Raw genomic sequence first — 25,914 nt, 5'->3', positions numbered from 1 at the left:
TTGAAATATATATGGAGATTAAAGATTTCACAGTAACAGTCTCTGTCTGGACTGAAACTATGCTACATTTGTTGTTACTGGGTACCAGGCCACCCCTCCCTCATTTACAGAAACAGGACAACCTTGAACACTTTTATGTTGTATGGGGAAGCTGTGCTAGACAGATAAACCTAGCAAGTACTTCCCTTAGCAGGGTGAGGGGTAACAATCAGTCAGATTGGCAACTGCAGTTTTGTGTGTGTGTGTGTATTTTTAATGTAAATTTGTGTTTCAGAAAGCCTAAAGTGTTTAGGCTACCCACTTTCCAGCTGAAATGGAAGGTGACTTTCAAGCAGCATCTTCTAATTACTAGTATTTTGTCAAGGAAAAGCAACTGCAGCTCTAGGCCTCAATGTATCCCACATAATCTCAGCATTTCCCGGTGTATCCCATCATTAGACACCTGCTCAGTGTATCCCACATTTCCCTTTTACAGTATCCCTATACAGGAGGGTCAGTGTCCCCTGGGAGCTGCCATGCAGAAGCTCCCAGAGTTGTGCAGCAAGTCCTCCTCAGGCACCCCCCAGCCTGCACCCCTCTTCTGCTATCATCCACACAGAACAGCGTAGTCATTCATGGATGGGCTTTAGGAAATCCTGAAAGAAACTGAATGCCAACTATCAGTGAAAGTGTCAAAATAGGGCTACATCCCAGTTAGACAAGTTTTCATCCCTCATTTGTGGGGTTTTTGTGACAGAAGATTCACATTCTTATTTACAATTCTGCTACCTCTGGTGTTTTTAAAGAGTGCTTAAGAATTTCAGTAACGGGGTATGGAAATGATGCATACCAGACATTTTCTGTAATCAACTGAAACTTCAAATCATAGCGAAATATCTTGTGTGGCTGAGCAAAATCTTCCTCTTGCACCCCTATGATTAGGAATTCTGGTCTTTTTTCAGGTAGATACATCAATTACCAGGTTATCAAGCATTTAGTTGCTTGTACCCTCCTTCAATTTTGGTGGAAATTATTTGCCTGGGAGATATGGCACCTAGATTTCTTAGGGGGTGAATAATCTGTCTGCCCTCTGCCTATGTATGGAAGACTTCCTCCCCAGTCAGGGACCTGCAGATTATAAAACATGGCATAGGAAATAAATCAAAGCCAACATAAAGCCTTTTTTTTTTTTTTTTTCCAGATTGGCTATAAGGAGATATGAAAGCAGCACCCAAGTCCCCCAGGTGGGTTGTTTGCAAGCACACTGTTTTGCGAATGCTGTGTCTGGGTAGAAATCAGCCTGAGTGCCACTCGAGGCTGAAGCCCTCTGCTCCCTAATCTTGAGGCTTTGAGACAAATCATTCAGTTGTGTGACCGATTTGCATCCAAACCATTTTCTATGCATGAACGCAGAGCCACTTTCTATTAGTCCATCTCTTTTGTTCCTTTGCTTATTGTCCCCTTCCCTTCTCCAAACCCCTCCCTCTCTCCAGTTTAACCCACTCACATAACACACACACACACACACACACACAAAAGAAATAAATTACTCTTACACAAAAGGGACTGTGGAAGTTGCTGTAAGGATTCAGCATGGAGCCTGTTGAAGTGAGCCATTAATGAGTTACAAAAGGTTTGCACATGCCCCTGAATGACAAAAGGAAGAAGGGAGGGAAAGAGTCTCTTTGCCTTGGCTGAATGGAAAGGTACCACAAAAGAGGCACTTCAGATATCCTTTGGAAAATGGGAAGTTAGACAGAAGCTAGTGGTAAGGAACAATGATGTAAAACAAAAATGGGAATGGTTCAGTTGAGGGATTTGGTGGAGAGATTAGCCAAAGGCATAACAGAAAAATAAATAAGAAGAAATTACTTAATTATAAGAGGCATAAGCAAGCTGTGAGAGAATCAAAAGGCTCAGTGGAGTTACAGGGTGCAATGGGAACAATTAAAGGGGATAAAGACATTGCAGGGAAATTAAATGATCTATTTGCCTGATTCTGATTCTGCCACCAGTCATTTTGAGGAGATACCTTGAAAATAAAGTCTGCTGGAGAATAAGGGGTAAAGCAAGATATGCTGCAAGAAAGCAATATGTTTCTGAGGGGATAGCATCAGTAAAGGATTTTCAGATTGCCCTCACAAAACATTTAAGTGCAGGCCCATGTAAGTGAATTAGATTATTCAAACTGTTAAAAGTAAAAATGTAAAGTATTAGTAGCTGAGGCCATTAAGATTAACTGGTACTAAACAAAATAAGGAAACTGTCAATAAAAGTCCTCATAGTCCCTCAAGACAGCACGCTAATGAAATTTGTACCAATTTGTACAAATACTGTTACCTGGGGAGTTACTGCTAGTCAGCTTAATATTTTTAAACAAATATGCCATAAGAGCATCCATCCTGCAATACAGAAAAAGTGGCATCATTAAAAAGAAAGGTAGATAAAAGGTATTTTGCCATAGATGGAAGACAAGTAAGAGAGCACATATTGCTTTTTTTTTTCCTCCCTGCACAATAAGGCACCCAAGAAGAGAAAAGTATGCTCAGTTTCCAGTGTGGGAGAAAGCTGTGCGGATGCGACTTGGGATATTCCTACTAGGTACAAAAGGGGGAAAAGGCAGTGGAAAGAAGAGCAACCAGGAAAACATTTGCAGGTTACCCCAAAGTATTTAAGCTAATCAAAGCTGAAGAAGCTGCAAGGAAAGCCTTAGAGAGACAGCACAGTAGTAGATGAAGTGCAATGGGGAGAGAGAACCCAGGAAGGAAAGTTCTGAACAGCTCCCACATGCAGCCAAGTTATGCTATCCATGAAGAAGCCCTTAGAATCCAGTGAATATATGTATTTATTTATAATTTTAAAACTTATCTCTACTGAAAAGGACTGTCCAGGCAGTGCTTATGGGTTCTTGTCTTGATTCAATCTCTACATTGATCCCTGATATCAGAGCGAAACAAGAGTCAGTCCAAACCCAGCAATGCCCAATGTTCATGTTTCCAGTTTTTTTCGTGAGGAAAGGCCCTGTGTGTGAAAGTATATGAAGGGTGCAGAAGTCAGGGCAGCCCGCTGGCTGACAGCAACCTTGAAGAATAACTGCAAAATGAAGGATTTTGGAAAAACATGGTGACTCACTTGACTAATCCCACACCAGAAAAGATGAACAGCCGAACAGAAGAGCTCACGGCTGACTCATATGCTGAATAGGGCTTGTTTGTATCTGCCTGAGTTCTGGAGAGTGGAGATGTGCACGTAAATTAGCCTCCTTGTCTAGGATGCACAGAGAAAGTGGGTTGCATTCACAGCAAATGTTCACAACAAATATTTTGACCGCCATGAGTAACTTTCTTTGTGGAACAATTCAAAGCTATTTCAAGTTATTATCTGCAGAAATATGAATAATTCACTAGTACAGAAACTGCAGAAATTTTCACACAACAATATGGGCTTTTTTTTTCTTATTTCATGGGGCATCAACTCTTTCTTTATCCTGCCATACTAAGGTACAGTCTTCTTTCATTTTCACAGATTTCATTAAATTAATATGTTCTATCTCCAAATTATTCTTCAGCCACATCCACTGTAGCTATCCAAGGTTCCTCTAATATGGCAGCTTCTGACAGGCAGCTCTACTGTTTTGTAATGAAAAGATAGCAAGTCTCTCCCAACAGCATCTGTGCAAGGCTATTTATAAAATTCCCAAGTAACTGCAAATCCTGAGTAAACAGACTAGATAGATAAGTGGAGTAAATTTGCTCTATGGAAATGACTAATCTAAAAACACACTGGGTACAAAGAGTAGAGCTGATTAAGATGAGACCTGGACAGTCTTTAATAACATCACAAATCCAGCCCGTGAATGGAGGCCAGTCACTCACAGATATCTGGCTGGCTTTGAATTCCTCCTTCAGTGAGCTGGAAGCCTTTGCTGGCTGCAGAGAGGATCTGTATCATTTTATTCTTTTTTCATGCAAAAATTACAGCTCAGAGGCATTCTTAAAGGTATAAAAATATTCACTACGTTATGTTTCTGTCTGAGGTTCTTTTGTATATGAGTTTTTTGCTGCCGCTCTCTACTTCAGTTGAACTCCATAGCAACCATTAGCCCCTGAATTACACGCTCTTCTTTCAAGTCTATGTTACAAATCTCTTCCTACACACTCATTCATATTGTGGGCACACTTAGCAAATGATTACTTTGTTCTTCACGTTAGTATGACTGCGCAAGCCTGCCTTCTCCACGTGTACCTTGACTGCAAACCAGGGATCTTTGCAGTCCCTATGTTTGGGGAGGCAAGGTTCCTCTGGTGGGGCCAGCCTTCCCAAAGAGAGCCACGGAGAAATGGGCAGGTGGCATTTGTTTTTGGCTCTGTCAAGGTGTATGTCACACCATCTTGAATGGAATCAATCCAAGAGGGAGTGTTAAATAATTATATTTCTGAGAGGTCCCTCCCTGAGCACAAGCGGCATGCAGCTCTGCTCTGCAAGGCTGCTGCAGAAGGTAAAGGCTGGGATTGAATTTTGATGCTACATGACCATTCCTCCTGATGTGAATTTGTTCTGTTTCCTAAGAGACAAAGGATTTCTCAACTACACGCTGGCTAGTTTGGGCTTTTTAGCACACAGAACAATGCAGCATTTGTATGCTGTGCAAATTTCTCTGCTGAGGAGGAATAAGTGACAGTCGTAGGCCATGCATTTATGACTATGGCAGTTATTTAAAATCCTGCATTTATGCTCTTCAATGCAGTCAGTCAAACAATGCTATGGAGTCACTGCAGTTATTTAACCAGTTGGCCTAAATGCAACATCCCCCCATGAGGGGCCTGGGGAAGAAGGACGTTCCAGTATTAGCACCTTCAGGGATGGTGCTGGTGATGTGACATTAATAACATTGACATTTGAGGATTTAGGAGATGATGTATGGGAATAGACTGAGGGTCCTCAGTTCCAAATACTGTTTCCAGAGGTAGGTTTTCATCTCCTGTGATGCTTCTACCAGTGTTGTGAGGATACTGCTCCCTTAAAGGACAGTTGTAGTAAGAATGAAATGAGAAAAGTGCAGAAGTTTCTCTTCTAATACTGGTACATGAATAGCTTATGGTTAGAAACATTAGGATTGATGACTTTTGTTGTTTTATCCTGTTCTGTGTGAATGCATAGCCTTTTCTTATTACTTCTTTGCGTTGCAATCCATTCTTGCATCACACTAAGCTATTTGCCTCAATTTCTTGCATCAGTGAGTTCCTCAAATTAATTTTTCATTGCAGAAAGGGAAAAGATTTTCTTCTGGACATTCTAAGTTTACTGTTTAATCACAGAAAGCAATTACACAGCTTCTTTGTTCTATTATTATAAGAAGGTACAAACAACATCACCCATTCGGTCTGCATACAAGATGTAGCCACACTAAAACCCAGTATGTTCTGCACTGAACTACGACTTCATCATGTAATAAATTCTGCTTTTCTAGGTTGTTGAAAAGGTTTTCCACATTTTTCTTCTAATCTTCACTAATCTACAGCATTTTCCATTTACTCTTTTTCTCATTTTGCTACTTATCTCACCTGTGTCTACAAAAAGATTATTACTGCTGGACATTATGGTAGCATGACTTGCCACTTACAAATCCTATTCTCTGCCTGGAAATTCAAGGGCACTTCTATGTGCAAGGCAGGAATTCACTTCTACAGGCTATTAGGTTTCCTTAAAAGATGCTTATACAGAACTTCACTAGAATGTTTTTGATTAGCTAACCTAACAGTATATTTGCATATTTTACTATAGACAAATTTTAAAAAAAGAATTCTTTATTACCCTTTTTTTGTGATCAATGACTCTTACAGTAGTGACCTCAATGAAGACTAGATCAAATAGCAAAAGTAAAAACTAATAGCAGGTCATTAATGCACATACTCCAAAAGTGATGAGTTCAGAACTACTAAGGTCATATTATTGTTGGAGGATATTCAAATAGCATCTGGTTATTCATAGAGCACTCATTAATTCTCAAAGCTCTGCAAAATTTAGTAAAATGCTTGACAGTTCATTTGAAATCATTTTTCTCTCTGTCTCTGCTGGGCAGTTGTAACTCTTCAGCTAAGAAGTGGACCTCTTCTGTGTGTTTGAAGTCACAACAATGAACTTTCAGTTGGTAATCAAAAACTAATATTGAACTCAAACACTATGTATGAAGTCACCTCTTTTCTCCTAGTACCTAGACTGGAACTCTCTAGGCAAGCTCTAAGGTTAAAGGGGAGGTGTTTAGATCCACAGATGTATAATTGGTGTGTTTGATAAGGGAGTCGAAATTTGCCAATGTAAGCTAGGGAATTTAGCTAGCATTTTGAGAAATCTTCTGCTTCTCTATCCCTTTCAACATGTAAAGATTTATGCAAGGTTTATACAATGCTACAGGCTAGGAAAAAGAAAGAAAGAAAAAAAGCAAAAGTCATAGGAAGGCTGGAAACCAAGTAAGTCCATATGGTCAGCAGCAGACTGTATTGGGCTCAAGAAATGACATTCTGCTCGATAGGAAGAGCAAGGTTGTCCTGATCACAGTGAGCAGTTACAGCAAATGGAGAGCTGGTTAGGTGAAGGATCAGGTACACAGAACTCCAGACACAGTGCGAGAAGGTAACAGTTATGTAGTATGATGTCCCTATGCCTAAATAAAAATAGATGTCCCGACAGGCTTTGTAGAGTGAGTGCAACAATGGAACATCCTCCTGTGCTTGTATGAAATGAATGTGCACGTGGAGACAGACCTTGCCACAGTGGCATGTCCAAAAATATTTCACGTGAGGCTGATGGAGAACAGATCTTCACTGGCAAAATCATCTTGTCATAGGAACTCCATTAAAAGATTTTCAAAACAGTTTTGGTATCACCAGATGGTATAATGGAGTGCCAGAGGGAGCATGCTTTACTCCTCCTTTTGAAAGGAATTAAAATGGAAAGCAGAGCACATGTGAGCAATGACATTACTGAAAGCAAAGACATGCTTTGCAAAGAAATGTCAGCAGAATCACAGTCTCCAGACTTACAACTTCTCACCAGCCAGAATGCCATTTGAAGTGGAATACGTTATAGAGGTCTACATTATTATATAGAGCATGATACAAGAAAAGTGGATATTAATAAAATAAAAGGCACGGAGAACCTCAGCAGTGCCTATGCCTGCATGGCTGAAAGCTGAGAGGGTTTTCCCAGAAAAATATGAAGAATAGATTGATGAAGCCATGTGGGATGTCATCACTAGAGAAAAATATCCAAAGCTTAAACACTTTAGAGATTGGGTCAAGAAGAAATCAACACATGAAGAAAAGGTGTGGTGAAAAGTAGATGCATATATACAGATATATATATATCTCTCTGTAAGCACCTAAAATGGCTAATATATATTTTATATTTTTATATATATAAAAAGAAAGATGCACAAAAATGATGCCAATCACAAAAAAGGTTATAAATGATTTTGGAAGGAGGCCTAAAGGGGCCACTAAAGACAGACATGAAAACATTCTCATGAGTTCTTGCAAACAAATGAAAAGATGTGTCAAGCATTATATATTAAAAATGTTTCCCTCTAGAACAATATGCAAGTTTGGTATAGCAGACAAGATGGAGAAACTCAGTATTATTGATATAGAAATGATCATCACGAAGCTGAAAACAGATGCCATAAAGAATCATAAGACAGTAGACTAGGAAAAAAATAACTCCGTGTCTACTCAAAAATAGTTATGAAGAGAATTTGTTAAAATGCTTCAGCTGAACAGGAAAGGATCAGACAACTGGGAATAAAAATAAATAAATAAATAAAGAGCCTGCATAGATTTATGGTAGGAAAGACTCACAAGACCGTTAAAAGTGTACAGGGTTATGATGCTGCCAGTCACAAAGGAAATGCTTTGCACAGTTATGCTGAAAAGAATATGTAGTGCTATGAAGTTCAAAAAAAATGAGCTGTTTTCATTTGAGCCACTTTTAAATGGATCATATTTCATGGAACATCACTGAAAAAAGTATGATTAACAACCACCATTCTCCCTTAATGGAGCATATTTTTCTGTTGTTTTTCAGAAATACATTTCTGAAAATGCATACAAAACATATCTGTAGAAGACTCTAGACCATACAGAATCTTTAACAAGATGTAAAATGTGTAAAATGTGTCCCACTTTTCATGATCATCAAGAATGAACAGTCCGATTAAGGTTAACCAGTGGAATTAGACAATGTCTCCTCATTCTTGTTGTCCAGGTTTATCACAGATTCATTGGACATCAGGCCTCCTACATGGAAACCAGATGGCAGAGGCTGTATTGGGAGATCTGTATTTCACTGATACAATATGTCAATAAATGAAATGAAACAAAAGATTGATAATCAAATAAACTGCATAACCAGCAGGTAGAAAACACAGATTATGGAAAAATATGACTGTATCATGCTACGTTTCAGGAGAAGTCTTGCTAAACTATTGTTGAATTTAATGGCATAGGCACTATGAATTATACAAATGAGAACTACTTCTATAATATAATTACATAGTAAATGAGCTGCTGGCTCCTTTCAAAAAGGGTTTACCCCAATTGGAAATCAAGTACCATCAGTATCAGCACTATGCTCTCAACACCAAGAACAGCAATAAGAGATTGGCCTTGTCCACTAGAAATAGAGCACTGTTTAGACTGGCTTTGATGGAACAGGATAAATAATTCTGGAATAAAAATTCCAGATTTTTTTTTTTAAATGCAGGATCAGTGAAAAAAAAAAAAGAAGAATCTAATCAAAATTCTAAGTATAATTTCACCTAACATAGACACAAAGGGGACAATGAAGCATGTGGTAAAACCCTAAAACCAGTGTATCACAATTTTTGAGCACTTGATTTTCTATGAATGAATGTGGTTTGATACATTATTTTCCCATTTAAAGAAGTAAAGAACAAGAAACGTATTTGGAGCATTTAATCAGTGCTTGTGTTTCATCATGAGGGTTTGGAAACTTAAATTTCAGCAACAGACTTTACCCTTTAACCAACAGGACTAATCCCACGAGCTCTCAGCAGGAAGCCTTTCTCCTGGGTGGAACAGACCTTTGCATCCTGCGTTGACGGCAGCAATGTAGAGAAAACATTTCATTTTACCTTCCCAAGAGGATAGAAAGGGGCTTGTGGAACCTTGTCCTGAGTATATGGTAGTGAGAAAAAGAAGCCTAACCTAGCTTCCCTTGTTTCCATGATGCCTGTACAAATTTTTGCTATGTGTCAGGACTTCCTAGTAGGATACAGGTTAGTGCTGCAGGTGCAGCATGTGTTTAGCCCTGGCATGGTAATGTTCTGTTACTATTTTGACAGATTGGAATGTTTTCTCAAAGTTTGCCAGTGAAAAACAATCTAAGTAAGGGGCTTATAAGCTATAAAAATTAATTTGTGCTGAAACAGAATTCCGTCTGTATTGCAATGTTAGGTATTCTCAAAAACAAGTTTAAATATTTCTTATTACAGAAGTGGTCAACAGCCAACTACTAAATCACTTGAATGTCTCTTCAGTAGAGAGAACTTATAGGTATGAATGTTTAGTATTTGTCATCTTGCAAATACTGCTGTGAAGTCTGCTGTTTCTGGGAAGGAAGGGGATCTATTTTATTTTGTTTAAACAATTGGAAACTGATCATTGATAATGTGATAATTTATATGCTGCTATTTCTGCTTATATTGTTTTTATCATGAAGCTAATATAATTAAAACAAAACATTTTTTCACACTTCTAATAAGCACTCCGATATATTAATACAGAGAATTAATGAAGAATTTTGCTTAACTGAAGTCACTACTCTGTTAGGCAATGACACATTTTGTTTGTTTAGTTCTAAACAACTCATTGCAGTGTCATATATACAAATATATAAAATAATGAATAATCAAAATTTCTACAGTTTTAAACTCAGTGCACAACATCCTTCCAGGTGTTGCTTGTAGGGGCCAGCTCTGGGACCAAGTAGCTAGAAAAACCATGATCGTTACTCAAAACCCAAGTAGCAGTCATCGCAGAAATAAAGGCACAGACAGCAGACACATCCTGCTTTGCAAAAGGTCTACAAGAAAGAGCAGGAAAAGGATTAGCAGACATTGTCACAGAATTTCTGCTACATGGCCTTGAGGAAAAAAGTCATAAGGAGAACTCTGGAGTTAGAAGGAAATGTGGAAGCTTTGTGCAAATAAGCATCCCTTGTTTCTTTCTCTTGCTTTCCGGAAAACTGTTTGAAACAGTCATTGATACATTGATAAGCTGGTTTGCAAGGACACACCTGACTTTTTCATCTATTCCATCACCTAAAGGAAAAAAAAAAAAAAAGAGAGAGAGAAAAAAAGAGGGGAAAAAGAAGACAAATTTTCCTTGGGATCTAACTGGTTTGATGTTAAAAACTCAGGCACTGCATGCTACCATTAACATAATATGGTTTACTGGGATAAGGGCATCTTAAATATTTTTTAAAAATAGCAAGACCTACCTTTTGTGAGATGGTATTGCAGATGTTTGCACCATAACAGACAAGACTTAATTTATAAAAGCTATGATTCAGTATCATTGGACAGCTTCATGAAATTGCAGGGTTTGACAATATTATATTGGGTGTCCTTTTTTTCTCTGTTATTCTCTCACAGTTTACACAATATTGAAAGGGGAAAATTAGACAGACAGAGTTCATTCCTATTGATCTAAGTATACCTTACAACTCATTTGTTACAGCTGCAGAATTCATTTACTTAAAACAACCGTGGTGCTCTTAGTTCTCTTTACTGATGCTGATGCTTTGACTTCACAAAAACGTTACTAAAAAAATTTTACGGCGACATCAGAGACAAGCTACATTTGCCTAAGTCTTTGCAAAATGAATCTCAATAAGCTACTGTTAATTTCCCTTCACAGAAACACATATAAAGAAGAAAGTTTCCAGCCTGTCTGGGTTCTTTTCCCTTGTCTTTCAGAATTCTTCATCATTCCATTAACTGCTATTCAACTGATTCAGCACCGGTTAATGTTTTGCAATTTTAAAATTACTCAACAGTGAGGAGCAATCAAGTAAATGCACTAGATTCATTTTTGCACAAGAAGTATATTAAGCCACAAGATACTTAAAGGAAAAAAGCATATGAATAGTTCCTTTGCTGGTATTCATCTTTGTGGTTGAGTCCATTGGGGTTGCCCACACGCCTGAAGTATATACATTGCCGAATCAAGATGTTATTAAAAAGTTCTGTTCTTTGCCTGCTTGGTCTGTGGATATTTATATTTCTTTAACATATATGCTTTAGAAAGGGTCAGATGGTCAGGTTCTTTGCCTCTAGCCATACAATTTTCTCACTCATTGTTTCATTAAAGTCAGAAGACAGACTTTTAGTTCATTTATTCTGACTTCTACATCATGGGCACTATTTACATTAAGGGCCCTATAATATGACTGAAGGCCTGAATTAGGCCCTTTTTCAGTCCGGAGAAATGAAACAGAATGACATAGCAGCACTGGAAAAACAAGGCATCGTGAGCGCGTGGGTAAGCAGGACATTGATTAAAAATTCCCTTCTCCCTCCTTCAGTTGTGCACTCTGCCTCTCCTCTGCTCCCTGCGGAGGATGCTCTCAGAGGGCCCAGCCAAACGGTGCAGTGCTCTCCAGCACACCTGCTTCATGGTGCTGGACACTGCCTGTGAAGGTCCTTTTGCTCACTCAGTTCAGTCGCATTGGATACATCAAAGAGTTCACCACATACAAAAATAAGGCTTGGCCACAGCTTGTGGGTTGTGCCTCATTTAGCCTGGTGCTGGTGCTGATCCTGGTTAGCTGTGTTGCCCCCTCCATCAATGCCCCTATTTCCACTGCACCTTTGGGTGCTCTTTGAGTAACACAGTTAATCTGCTCTAATGGTAACTGCTGAGCAAGAGCACTTATTGGCTTTGAACTATTCACCCGAGGAACAAAGAATCTGTGAACCTCTGCAACATTAACCTGACAAACATTTGTTTTCTTGGCACACCATTAGCACAGAAATAATCTCATCTCTCTAGGTACTTCAGGATAACAAAATAATCATTTTTTATTGAAGAAACATTGGTAAGCATTTAGAACCAGCCATAGCCTAGCCCAGGCTTAGGTGGCAGCCAAGAAATCTCCCATGCCTTTGGGAGACGTGAAGCTTCTTTGAGAGACAAAAAGATAGGAAAAAAGAGGTTCATCCTGCCCAACATGGTGTGAGCAGCTGAATATTTTATTGTGAAGAGAGAAGGAGAAAGCTGAAGAAGGACTGAATTGTTTTCACAGATAGGAGAGTGGACTCATTTAGGTTTCCTGCTGAACCTTTCTGCACACAGGATTAAAGAAAATTTTGTCTTTAAGTAACAAATATCTGAGTATACCCCCAGTGTAAAACCACTCATGTGTGAGATTGGTTCAGTTGCTGGTGAGCATGAACTGTTGAGCAGTAGTGCAGCATCGTTTTATATACATAGCGCAATAAATGCTGTGATCAACATGACCACAGGAGTGGTCTGGATTGACTAGGTAAGAGTTTTGGTGCAACTGCACTTGAAGCCTGAACATATAATTGTGTGTATTTTATTTCATCTGACTACTGACTATATTTTACTGTCCAGCATAATAACAGTAACCATAACCCTTACTTCTCACAGTCTCTCTTTACTTGGGTCTAGCACTGTTGAGTGGGATGCCACAGTAGACACTTCAGAGTTCAAACCCACTCTACTAGTGCGGTCAGTACTTCTAGCTTGGTAATTAAAGAAGCATATTTAAGTCCATAAAGGCTGGACTCTCAACTGTGTACCAGAACCATTTGTCAGTGTAGGTCAGAAATAAGAGGAAGGTGACTCTACATTAATTACATTTCCTTGGATGTAGGGATGGTATGGCTGACATTCAGGGCTAGCCAGGGCTCTGAAGCCCTGCACGTGCTGTTCTTGACAGCAGCTAAGCGGACAGGCCACATGGCCCTCCATTGACTGGGGCGTTCTCTCCATGAACACCCAGCCAAAACTGCGGCACTTGAACACTGGTCGTGTGAATGCACTGCGGCGTTTCACACGACATCCAGCACTACTATTTCAGAAGCCCCTGCCCATGGAAATGCCCAGATTCTTCGAAAGAAAAACACGGGAAGCACCTTTCTACCTCACCGCATCTTTATACGCCTCCTGCACTCCTGGACTTTGTTTGCTGGTATTTACCTAATTTCTTTAAATTGCTTTTTTTGGGACAATCGTGGCTGGCATTACTAGATGGACTACCTATGTAAAGATCCAGTAATTTTGCACATCATAAGCAAAACAACCTTTGCACAAAATTAGACCTGCATTATTTAGTAGTTCCAAACAGATTCTAGTCAATCAAGATGGATACAAAAGGCCTTGCAGACAATTGTATTTTGCAAACATCATCCCCTTTATTGTACAGTGAGTGGGAGGCACAGTTCCAGCACAGGAAACAATCAGAACATCCTTACACATCAGAACTATCCATTTTCAGGTATAATTGAGGTATAAAATGCTCAGCATGTATTCAGAATACCAGAAGGGAAAATTGCTTTTACACAGCATCTTTTATATACAAGATAGTCTGGTGCAGTTTTAGATCCAAGAGCTTGCTGATATAATCTTTATGTTCTTACACCAGAAGATAGCTCAAAGCATCTTCCAAGTTTATTCTCTTCAGAGTCTTTAGCTAAAGCTAATCTAATCTTAGGGGAATAAGGGGTAGGAAGTGACCTGACAGCATCCCATACATCTCTTGCACTGCATCACCACAATCACTCCTATCTGTCTCTGACTTCTTCTGTAAAATATACAGCAATGGGCAGTTCACAATTACATGTTCAAGTCCTGAACTAAATTGTTAGGAAATTTATTTCTAATTTTGAGAGATCTAAATTCTCTTTTCTGCAGATGAATTAATTTTCTTTTTGTTCTATATTCCCAACAGAATAGAAGTGGGAACATGGAAGTGGGGAACAACCTGTCGCTACTGCCATTTATTAAGACAAACTTTTATAAGTACAGGAATATTCTCATCCCATTTCTTTCACCTTTTCTTTTGTAGTCATATTTTCCAGACTTCTTGTTTTGCTGCTCTTCTCAGAGCTTAGCCCTGCTTTGCCTGTTGTAATGTGAGTACTAGCTACAGTCAGTTAAGGTGAGTAAAGGTGAATAATTATTGGGAGCATCCTGCAGACAATATTTTGCTAATAGAGCTCAGAAAGAGACATGGCTTCTGCAGTGGTATCACCTTACTTAATCAGTGCATAATCTACCCCAAATCCTTTTGTGCCTAGTCCAATTTTCTTCTTTAATTGAGCATGAGAGCAAAAAGGAGGTAAGAAAAGCCCACTGCAACCTAAAGTATCATCCAAGACTAAAGCAGCAATGACAGGTATGTATGTCAGGTTGTCTCAAAAGACTCATTGACTTTTAACATAGAGTTTACATCTGATATACCTTTTTCAAAGTAAATCCCCAAAAGATAATGAATTACATCTCAATTGATCATGCAAAATATACTCTGAAGAAAGCACATGTACTTGTACCTGAATAATAATAAGATGCTAAGAAAAGGAAAGACATTCATTTGCAGGTAAGGTGTCCACAAATTACCACTTTCCCAGACTTGCAAATGCTCTTTGATTCAGACAGAACTGAGGGTTTTATCAGAGTGAAATGGAATTTGAATTGCAGCTGCTGCCTAAAAGTGGCTTCCATGTAAATGGGAACCCAAGAATGGAATGATTTCCTACAGTTTCTCCCTAGGTCAGAGTTGAGTTCTCCTTTCCTTTATCACAGTTTTCAAATGTATTTGGAGGTGTACTTGGAAGCAGAGCTTTTTGGCAGCCTTTTTCTCTTTCAAATATACATTTCTTCTTTTGTACTTACACAAAGGACAAGTAGGATTATCCCTGGGAAAACCAGACTATTCCTTCTCATTCAGAAATCTCGCAAGGTGAGACAGGATTAGAGGATCACAGGTCCAAGATAATAGAGGAGGATGGAGATGTCTGAGGTAGGGTTAGTACCTGGTCAGAAACACATCAAGGTAAGTAATTCTCTTTGCTAACATGTTCCAGAGTACTTTGAAAGGTAATATGCATCACATGTGCATTGTAGGTTGACCTGTGCGTTATTTAAAACACGTGATAGAGATTACTTGCCCAACTGATGTGGTTCATACCAGGTTTCTGAGATCCTTGGTGGAATACAGAAAATCTTAGTTATGCTCAGAAAAAAAAGCCTTCGGGGGAAAAGTGGGAATACAAATGGGGAAATTCATGCCCTGCCAGGGTACTGTTCAGTCAGCCTGACCCTTTCTACCCTGTGTTCCTCTGCCCTTACAAATTGATGACTCTTGCTCTAGTGTCTCTCAAATTCCAGCCTAAGCTTTAGGCACTTGCAGGTTGGATCTGCTGTGAAAAGAAGTTGGAACAAGGGGCGTGGTATACGGTCCCTGCAAGGCTGAAAGAGCCAAAGATACTGATTGGCCCCTGAAAGACTAATATTCCCTATGTATACTGATATGCTTACTTTAGGGAAGAAAAAAAAATAGTCATCTCACTTGTAATCATTTCGGTCATGGCATCTAGGGGTTATTTTTCATTGCACCCAAAATTAATATTTTATAAAATCTAGTTACTGCTAAATTCAGAGGAAAACAAAACAAATGGGATGAGTTAGGGTTTTTTTCTATACAAAGTGACAACTTGGAATTTTACAATTTCAATCAAATCCTGTATTTCAGATGCCTAAAGATGCATTATGGGATAAATAATCCAAATTTGTTTTTCAAATAAATTGTTATTGATCTGTATAGGATCATAGAGCTAGTTGGCGATGTGATTTATACTGCTTGTATGAAAAATAAATGGCACCACCTCCATTAATTCATGCACAGACATGCTCCATCCTTTCTAAGTCTGCAGGGGAAAAGTGATACCATCTTTCTGAAAAGAGAAAGCAGCAATGAAGCTATTTACATTTTACCTTTCACTTAAAATCAATCTTTGCTGCAGCAAGTTTGCTCAGCATGAGCAGAAAATAGGTAGTTAAAGATAAAATAGTTCCAGCAGGAGACCAACTGGCTGGCTTTGCCCTCTGTACCCTGCTACAAATGGACCCTCCAGGATTTTTCCAGAGCTGAGATTATCATAGCCTGGGAGCAAGATGTAGTCTTTATTAGTGACCCCGTGGTTGCTGCACTTATTAAAAATCACAGCTGTGAGAATGCAAGCAGAATTTAAGCCAAGAATTTCCTTTTCCTCAATGACAGATCTCATTTTCTTCTCTTTAGACATTGAGTCTCCTGTACTGGAAAAATTAATTATGCTGTTTCGCTTATTTTATTGCTTTGCCCATTTCAAAAGAGGCAAAATGTCTTGTACTGAAGAGTTTTAGCAATTTTATTTTTGTTAGGATGGCTTACTGGAATGCCTGTGCTCCTCCACACTTTCTCCCCTCCTCCTTCTCTCCCCTGTGGGTTAGATTTTTAGGTGCTTGTGGTTAATAGTTTGACATATCACTTCTTTGCCCTTGTTCTCAAGAGCTTCTTCAGATACATGGTATGTTCCCAATGCAGATACTGGAGCTGACAACTTCCTCCTCCTCTTCAGCCTCACAAAAGCAGACAAACAGCCTGAAACATCATGACTTGGGAGCAGGGGGGATTCGCCTTGCTATGCTGCTGTTCAGCTTTTTATTGAGCTCAGCGTCCCATGACTCACACCATGCACATCCTTAACAAATTCCTGTTGTCCACTCTAAAGTCCTCCAGCACCACATGGGCTGCTGATAGCAGAGGTTCCCAAGCACCCCACTCCAGGCTGCTCTGGAGGCGCTAAAAATGGAGATTGCCCTGCACCTGCAAAGGTGTGGTGTAAGACGTGTTTGTTTTTAAAGTGCAATTGGTATGGACAGATTGAGTTCAGAGAAAAGAGTCTAAAACATATCATGGCCCGGGGAAATAATACATCAAAATATTAGAATTCAAGGAAATTCAAGTGTATTTAAGGATTCTGTCTCTGTAACTTCATTCATCTGCAATGCTTGTTCTATGTATGTAGCCTATTAAATAGCTAGTCAGAGAATTATGTTTTTTTCTCCCCTGACTCTTTGCATTCTGTTCCTGCTCTAATACATGAATTTGCCTTAACCCATTTTAATTAGATTAACAAGATAGAAACTGTCCAGAATATCAGATATTTGCAAAACTTGATTTAGGAAAAGCTCTGACAAGAAATATTCTCATCTCTTTCTGCAAAGTCTCAGCTCAAAAAAAATGCCTATTATTGAGAATATTCACAGTTACTAATCATTCACACTCAAAGAGACAAAGAGCTAAGTAATATGTCATGTTGTTTGTCTTCATGCTATTCTGTTGATAGAGTTATGATACAATGCTCTTTTGCCAAACCTAGTCCTAAAGTTAACATATCGAGTCCATGTAAGAACATGGGTCATTTTCTACATCCTGCACATCACAACTGTGCACATTGTACAGGTATTTTCGGGTGTGCATTCTTTTTAATCATCTGTCCTTTGCTCTGGTTTATTCTCTTGGAGGTTGGACTAGTTTTCTTTTCTCCACAGGAGGAAGGTGGCACAGAGCCACTTTTCAAAGTGCCCTTCATTTTCCTTCGTCATCCTCCTGGCCAGCTCTGCCAGTCGTCTCTCAGCCCTGCCAAAGGCTCTGTCCTTCACAAGTCTCCAATCTGTCCAGGCCCCAGCACATGTCATTCCTGTTGGTACCTTCTCCTCGCTCTCAAGATACTTTGTATTTCCCTTCCCATACCCCCATACTCTCTTAGATCCTTTCAATCAGTCTAGTTTTGTTCTTGAACATATCTCTGAGAACTTCCACAGCTGTTTGTTTTCCTCCTCTTTTTCAGACTATTTGCTTTCTCTTCTTTGATTCCTCTCTCAACTCTATCCCAGGCTGTCATTTCTATATGTCATTCACACATTCATGCAATAACCTTCCCAAACTTTAAATTAAATCAGTTTGAATTAAGTTGCCTCATCTAAGTAAATTAAAACATTTCAATAGAGAACTCCTTTTCCTTTTCTGTCCAACATTTAATTTCCACATCTGTCACTCCCTAAAATGAGTATTTTACTTATGGCACACTTTACTCTGAATTCTGCTCACCTTTTGTACTAGCTCAGTAACGAGAAGAAAGGACAAGAATTAGCTTTAAAAATATTTTTTGCCACTAGGCTATTTGTTGCTCACTGTGACTTTTGAACCACAACCTCAACCTCAATCCACAGTACTGGAAGCATCTCCTGACACAGAAGCGATACCCCCTAGCCAAACACAAAGACTTGCTTTGTAAAAATTACTCTAGCGGTAGGACTCACTGTGTTTCAGCAATAACCTTCTCACAATAAACCACTATGAGGCTGAATTATTGCCACAGTTTGCCTGACTATAAATCAGTCTCAACAGATGTTTATTCCTTGATATTCTATTAAGCAACTGAGATTATCCTAGAAATATATTAGAATAATCAGCATCTGAGGCATATTTATTCATACCAACAGGATCTGCTGATGATAATATCCTTGTAATTACATCACTATAAACATTCTCAGCAAGGATGTAATTTTTTCTACCACGATCCCCTAAAATATTTACAGCTGTTGGCTTACTGCTATGTCAGAGTAACTCCTTGTTCTTTAGCCTATCTCTAAGTAAGTAAGTGGTAAGTATTTGGCATTTGTGACTCCTTGGTAATAAAAAAGAGTTTGCGGGTAGTAGCTGGGTTGGAAATATATGTCGCAAACAAAGAAATAACTTTTCCCTCTGACTTCTTTACAGAATTTTTGGGATATATGACAGTTTCTGAGGCATAGCGGTCCAACAGTGAAGACAGAAATTAGTTACCCTATTGCAAAAGATAGATGACACATTTGTATCCCTTTGCCCCAAGGTCTTATTTGCAGAGGATCAATATTCATCCTATGTGTCATGAATGGAGATAGTCCTTGTGCTGGCTCTCAACACAGAAATAATTTTTCCTCTGGTTAAACAAACCTAAAGGAAGTATCTTTACTTTGAGAATTAATGAACATCTGCTGCTGAACCCAAAACTCCCATTTTGCAGATGTAGGAGCAAGATATATTAGAAGGCAGTGGCAAACCTAGGAACAGCTGGAGTAGTTAATAAAGTTTTCCCAATCTAACAGCTAAAAAGGCCTGACTTCTTTAAAAAGTTTAGTTTTACTCTATATGCATTGGTGAAGTGTGGGCTCTAGTTTGGTAAAGCCGAGAAAGTAAGACAGTATGAGGATGAGTATATCTAATCTAGCACTTATGACGCATTTGACGTTATGAGAAATCCTGGCTCAGGTATCATTAAAAATGTAGGTAAATGTTATAATATTTATTTTACAGACTGTGGTTTTCCTGGTGCAAATTATTTCCTCAGAACAATATCTGATAAGATCAGTTTGACATTCTTGTTTTTCTTTAATATTTCAAGATCCTCATTTACAAATAAGTTGCTTTGTAAGCAGTAGTATACGTGAAGCCTGTGGGTCCTTTGAGTGAGTCCTCATCTCATATCATGCCCTGCACCTCATAGGACTGAGGTTGGATCCAAGGGCATGACGGCACTTCCCTGTGCGGATGCTGTGCTGTATGCTGGTGCAACTCAGCAGTTTTTCGTCTCCCTCAGTGTGGAACTAATCTGAGCTTTCTCTTTTCCCTCCATTCTTTAATTTATTTAGTATTTCTGATATCTTCCATCCTATATCATATTTTATTAACATTGACTAATAGATGCAAAAGCCACTAAATGAGACTTAAACCTAGAGAGAAAGTGATCACATATTCTTTATGAAACCTGTTTAAAAACAGACACAAAAGCACATCAGTGAAGAACATGCTAAATGAATGAAAGACCAGCACAATAACAGATCTCAACTAGTGATTGTGAGACAGATATTACCACTTCTTATGTTTTCTTTTGTTTTGTTTGGGTCAATAGAATAATCTATTTTTCAACAATGGGAAAACAAAAATAAAATTTTTGTGAGTGAACTTTGCACATGTACAAAAAATAACTGATGATGAGGACAGGTTAAGTTCTGCAGAGCTGCATGAATCACTTGCTAGACTGTGCCCACATTAGAGATGACAATGTATGATACATTTACAAGTGGGATTTGTATTTTGGGAAAGAATGATCTGGGAGGAGATTTGAGCTGAATATGAGCTCAAAATGTGAGAAAGTAGCTAAGAAAACAAAGGCAATCCTTATAGCTGTAAGGAAGGAACTACTGAACAGAAAAGGACTGGTTTATTAATGAAACACACAAATGGTGGTTTATTAGTGAGAAGTTGTACTCGCTTCCCCTTGCCTGAACATTAACAGCAATGCTAAAACAATAGGAAAGGTGTAGAATACAGTGATGCAGATCATTAGTGACATGGAAAATCTTCCTAATTCTGAGAGTAAAAATATGTCTATTCCATTAAAGCTTTGGCAGCACAAAATAAATACTGCTCCATATTAAATTAGGGGGTTACTTTGCAGAACTTTACTTTCTCTGTGATGACTTCCCACAAATATATTTTGACCTTATGGAAAATACAAAGTTGTTTTTCCCTCAAGGAAAATGGGCTTGGGTAACATTCGCCATGGTTAAAAGTGAACACAAGGACCTTTGCTATAGAGTAGCTAATGTAGCATCTTCTTGTTGTCTGACAGTAATTTTTCTTACAGTGCTTCATCCTCGGTGAATTCTAAAGTAACTTAAAAGATGACATGTTTAGGACACCAAAGTACCCATGTGAGAAGATTTCATATACCCATGGTTCTTTTTAATTAACACATCGCAGAAGCTGAAAGATGAAGTTGGAAACATTCAGGCTGAAAATGAAAAGCTATTTTTTAGGATGAAATGGCAGACACAACTTCTCTAGAAATGTTACTGATCTGTCAATTATATCTATTGCGCTAAAACTACAAATTCTTCTGAAAGCTTACATACAAGTTACAGCCTTGATAAAGGAACTCCTTTAAAATATGTTGGATCTGATGCACCCAAGCAGTCACATTGCGCAAAATTAACATTTCTTTTTAAATCAATAACCAGACAGTTTTGGAGCTGCTTCCCCCTCCTTGACATGTGATCTATACACATCATATTCCCAGGAATATAAATGGAAAGAATGGCTGAGCTGAAAATGAGTTTACAGATTATAGCTGTTTTTAAAGGAACCTTACTTTATAAATTACAACATAATGATAAAGAAAAAGCCACAGCCAGGTGAAAATAAAAATGTATGACGAAATTTGAGCTCTGACTCTTGCATGTCAGCATCATGCCAGTATTCATGTATAATGCTGCAACTTCAGCTGAGTTGATTGCATTAGGTTAAGGTTAGCATCAGAACTTGTAAGACAGTGCCATCGCACATACCTGTTCCCCAAGATACATGTACACAAGATGTAACAAGTTTTTATTGTGTTGGTATTTTTTTTTTCTGGTCAGTAATCTGCTTCCTTGCAGCTTAATAGGGAGTTTTACTCATTGTTTCCTATCTTCCTGTCTTCTAGTCTGCTGGACTGTCTGTTGCATTGAGCACTTTTAGACAGTAAAAGAGAAGAAATTATATCTTTATGTACGAGTCAATGTATAAGCCAAATCCTGTCCCTAACTCATACTCAGAATACTCCTATCACAAACGTGTGAGTAGCAGAGGTGAAAAAGCCAACTGAAATGATAATTCTTGTCTCTTGAAACTGGAGAGGAGTTGAGATTCTCTGGCTGAAAAGAGGTAGACTTTGCACATGATTTTTAGGTTCACTGAGGAGTTCTGTCTAAGAAAGTGCAGCCTAACCTTTTAGTCCAAGCTTTTCTTATTTGAGAGTTAAAATTACATTTTCAGAAACAAATAATCTTGAACATAGAAACACTATGTTTCTGTCTACATGCGCTCACACACACATACATGTTTAGGTATTAAAGGACTTTCAGAAAACTTGAGCCACAATCTGTAAAGAATCAATTTTCTATCAAAATCTCAGTGAAAGCCTTAGACAAGAGCATTTTCAGCTCTCCCAGAATAGGATCTGATGAACCAGATCGTAAGGATTAATCATAAGGATTCATTTTGCTAAAGGATCAGTAACCCGAGGCTGGTTCTGTATAATACCTAAATCCTTTAAGTCAACCATCAGAGTCACAATGCTTTTGGCCTCTAAAGCTCATACTTCGTATTAATTAAAGATATGTGTTCACTCCTCTGTCTTTCCAGCCTGGTTGGCAAAGGAGGAGGTTTCTGGTTGGAAGAAGGGAAAGCTCACAGTTCAGACAGAGCACTAAGCCCTGTGCTAAATCACGAGAGATAAACTGCTGGACTCAGTCAATAGTACTTTTATTGCTGGCTTCAGCTGGGTGAGAGTTTCACCCAGAGTGTACCAATTGCTTTTGTATACGCGAAACTACATTTCTGTGCATTTATTTCCCAAATCCTTGTGTTTACTTCCCGAATCTGTAAATGCAAAAGAAAATTACAAACAATCTGAACTTTAGGTTCACAGCAGGATCAAAAGTTTTTCCAGAAAAAAACATTAATCCCTGCAAGCATATATATATATACTGTTCCTTAATAATTTCTGTAATGTAAAACCAAAGTCCCAATCTAATCACCTTATACTATGTCAAAACAAACTCCTGGAACTCATCAGAATTTATGATGTTCAAATCCTGAATCTAGATTTAGTCTGATTTTTATCAAAAATCAGCAGAACACATGGCAATCCTACAGCTGCTTGCATTTTTCAGTCTCAGCATGAAGGCAGGGGAATTGTAATGGAATGAATTCTGACAAAGAGGACAATGTGAACATCATATTCCTGGACTATTCTTACTTCCCTTTTTTCTGCATTTATATAATTCCAAATCGGTAGTGAAAGATGACTAATCACATTAAGAAAATAATTTTATACTAATGGCTGGAAAATATCTTTGTTCATACTATTCTGTAAAGAAAGGACTTGAACAGAAAACGCATATCTCCCATTTAGCAAGTAACCAGCATACACTGACCAGAGTTTGTAGAAAGTAAGATACAGTTCTGGGAAATTTCATAGCAGAATCTGTAATTCCTGAAATGGTTAAAAACAAACAAAAAAACCTGTTAAGAAGTCTGGAAATAAGATAAACATGGTCAATTCCTTCTGACTTGGGAGATTAATGAAAACCACCAAGTATCTTGAGGCATTTGTTTCCTGTAAACCTGTTCAGCTAATCCATGACATTATTGACATAATTATACAATAGATATCAATATTTTTGCAGCAAGTTGAGAGTATCTGGCTTAAAACTGGAAATATTTAAGGAGGAGAATATGAGCTACTTATCTGAAACACAGACATACTCTTAGAGTGGGGAGTGCTATGTCTGGGGATGATTAGGTCAGATAAAAGCTTCAGTGAAATGGACGCATGGTTTCAAAATGTTTTACTGACATTGGGACTTCAAGTATGAACACAAATAGTCAGCTGAGAGTTGAGCGTAAAAATATAAGGACACCATCTACATTTACCTACTCTGATCCCAGTTGGCTGCAAAGAGCAGAAGGATCTTCCTGCCACAGTGATCACGAGTTTCCAGTACTCCTGGGAATCCGTCAGTGAGAGCCCGTTTGATTCCTGGATCATCAGCCTTGAAGTTTTTGAACATATCCAGATTTAGCTGGCGGTACTGGAAATACTGAGCCAGCAGTCTGAAGGCCTCAGTTTGGTGAAACTTCCTGGCTCGAAGAAATCTCAGGATGAAGGCATCATCTGTACGTAAAAACCCAATGTCAGGCCTTGTGATGATCATGTCCCTGACTTGCTGGATATCCTGATGCAAAATGTCTGGGTTTTCGTTCAGTTCCAGACGGGCCTTCTCTATAGTCTCTGGACTAAGTCCAGCTTGTAAATGGGTCATCTCTGCAAAAATCTCTTTTCCAAATTCTTTACTTCAGATATTTTAGAAGAAATAATGCTGATCCCATTTAACTAATGGACTGCTGTGAGCATGAGCCATTCAGAAGATTTTTGCTATCAAGCTGATATTTAACAAATGAACGTGGAAACCTTTTCTTATTCTTGAAGAAAGAGAAACATGCAGCTCATACGTAGTATAATCCATCCAAAGGAAAGGGCCATTTATTCCATCACTGACTGAAAGAAAAAGCAAATACATAAAAGAAAGATTAAATAAATATATAAAGCTTACAGAAATGCACTTCCAAACTTTACACAGCAACAAAATTATTTTGTGTGCTTCTATGTAAGAGGATTGTAGTTAACTAATTTCGGAACGGAGTAGATAAAACAGCCACTGACATCTAGCACATATACACTCAAGTTTTCAGAAAGGCAGTCTAATGAACTGGTACTCATATGCTTTATCAATTTAATATTAGAGTAGCTTTAAAAAGTTATTGTATAAAAATGTGGGAATTCCAGCATTCTTTAAAGCATAACTTACAGCCCTGGATGACAAAAGTAAAAATAGTAGTCTTTTTTTTTTCCACCCTATAAGGAAAATTTTGCCTTCCTAAATATGTGAATTCACACTTATCATAAGAAATAAAACAACTGTTAAGCATGGTTTTATGACCTGTAATATCAGTTTGTAGTTTTGTTTGAATTTGCCCCTGAGTTATTCATGAAACTCTGATAAAACCCCCAAACTCCACCAGCACTAGAGGTATTTTCTACTTGGTAAAACCTTGTGGAAAATATTTCCTGTTTAGCTCTTATGCATCTTTTAGACAGTGAAGACAAACCACTATATTGCTAGCATAAAATACAGTGTTACCTCAGAAGTAATGATGAAGAATGCCTGAGAGAAGTACAGAGGATGAAGGATAGTCAATATTTATTAGCCTATCTCTTGCACTGGAGACAAAACTCAGGCTTATCATGAAGCAGAATGTCTGTTGTGATGATCACGACAGTCAAAAAGAACAGTATCGTCCTGGCTAACCTATTTTTTTCTTGAAAGATTATAGACACTTTGTTTCCACTGGAATTTTACAGCTGTAGTTCTAATGAATACCTGGATATCTTACTGAAAATAACCAAACCCCACTTTTTTGAAATTTAAGACATAGGATTATTTCCTTCCCAGTAAACAGTATCTGTAAGGCCTTTTAACATTAAGAAAATACTTCATTCATACTACTCATATTCCTCTATTTCTCCATCATGAGTCTTGGTGAACTCATGACAGTTCTTAATTTCTAGGTCACCTTTCACATTATTTTGCAAATTTTGGGGTCTTGTGGGAAGATGCAACTACACAATGGTGCTTCTGTAAAAAAGAAAGGTTGTGTCCATTTCTTAAATGTTGAAAACTCAGGAAAATTCCCCTGATTAAATTGTTTGATGAATCTAATCTAATAGACTTGGTGTTTTAGCTGAAAAGAGATACCGTTTATTTCAAATTCCTATTTTCAGTAACATATAGCTTTCCTGAATTTCATGTTCATTCTTGTAGTTTGCCTAGAATTTATTACAAGTGTTAGTGCTTAAACTGTTATTTATGAGCAAAATGGTACAATGAATCTCTTACATTTCAAATGAATCTCTTACATTTCAATGCCATTATTAGGAAGATGCTGTCAGTGAAGTCTGTGTAGTTACACTTGCATGAAATAAGATCAAAGTCTGTTCCAATGTGAAATGTGTGTGAAGAAAGATCAAGATCCATCCATTAAAAAAAAAAAAAGTGAAACAATCAAATGAATGAAACCCCACTTCTATTTAACTGATCTATCTCTCTCTCTCTAATCTGAGGAAAAGAAAATATGGTTTTAAATTTTAAAAGGGAAACCCTCAGTGAAAGACATACTTTATTATATTTGAAGGGA

The 25,914-nt window shown here is 38.1% G+C and overlaps 1 protein-coding gene across 1 annotated transcript in view; it reads right to left on the bottom strand.

Moving 5' to 3' along the window:
- The window catches only part of CLVS1 (clavesin 1), a 91,871-nt gene extending 67,649 nt beyond the window's left edge, over nt 1-24,222 (bottom strand). Inside the window, exon 1 of the mRNA XM_010213834.2 lies at nt 23,593-24,222. Within this exon, the coding sequence (XP_010212136.1) occupies nt 23,593-23,981 (389 nt within the window). The 5' untranslated portion in view covers nt 23,982-24,222. The remainder of the gene's footprint in view (nt 1-23,592) is intronic.
- Between the last annotated feature and the right edge of the window lie 1,692 nt (nt 24,223-25,914).

Source organism: Tinamus guttatus, unplaced genomic scaffold, assembly GCF_059628265.1.
Source record: "Tinamus guttatus ecotype Peru unplaced genomic scaffold, ASM5962826v1 Tinamus_guttatus_pri_ptg000056l, whole genome shotgun sequence".
Classification (NCBI taxonomy): Eukaryota; Metazoa; Chordata; class Aves; order Tinamiformes; family Tinamidae; genus Tinamus; species Tinamus guttatus.
The sequence above is the reverse complement of the archived record's forward strand: the minus strand, read 5'-3'. Positions and strand labels throughout refer to the sequence as shown.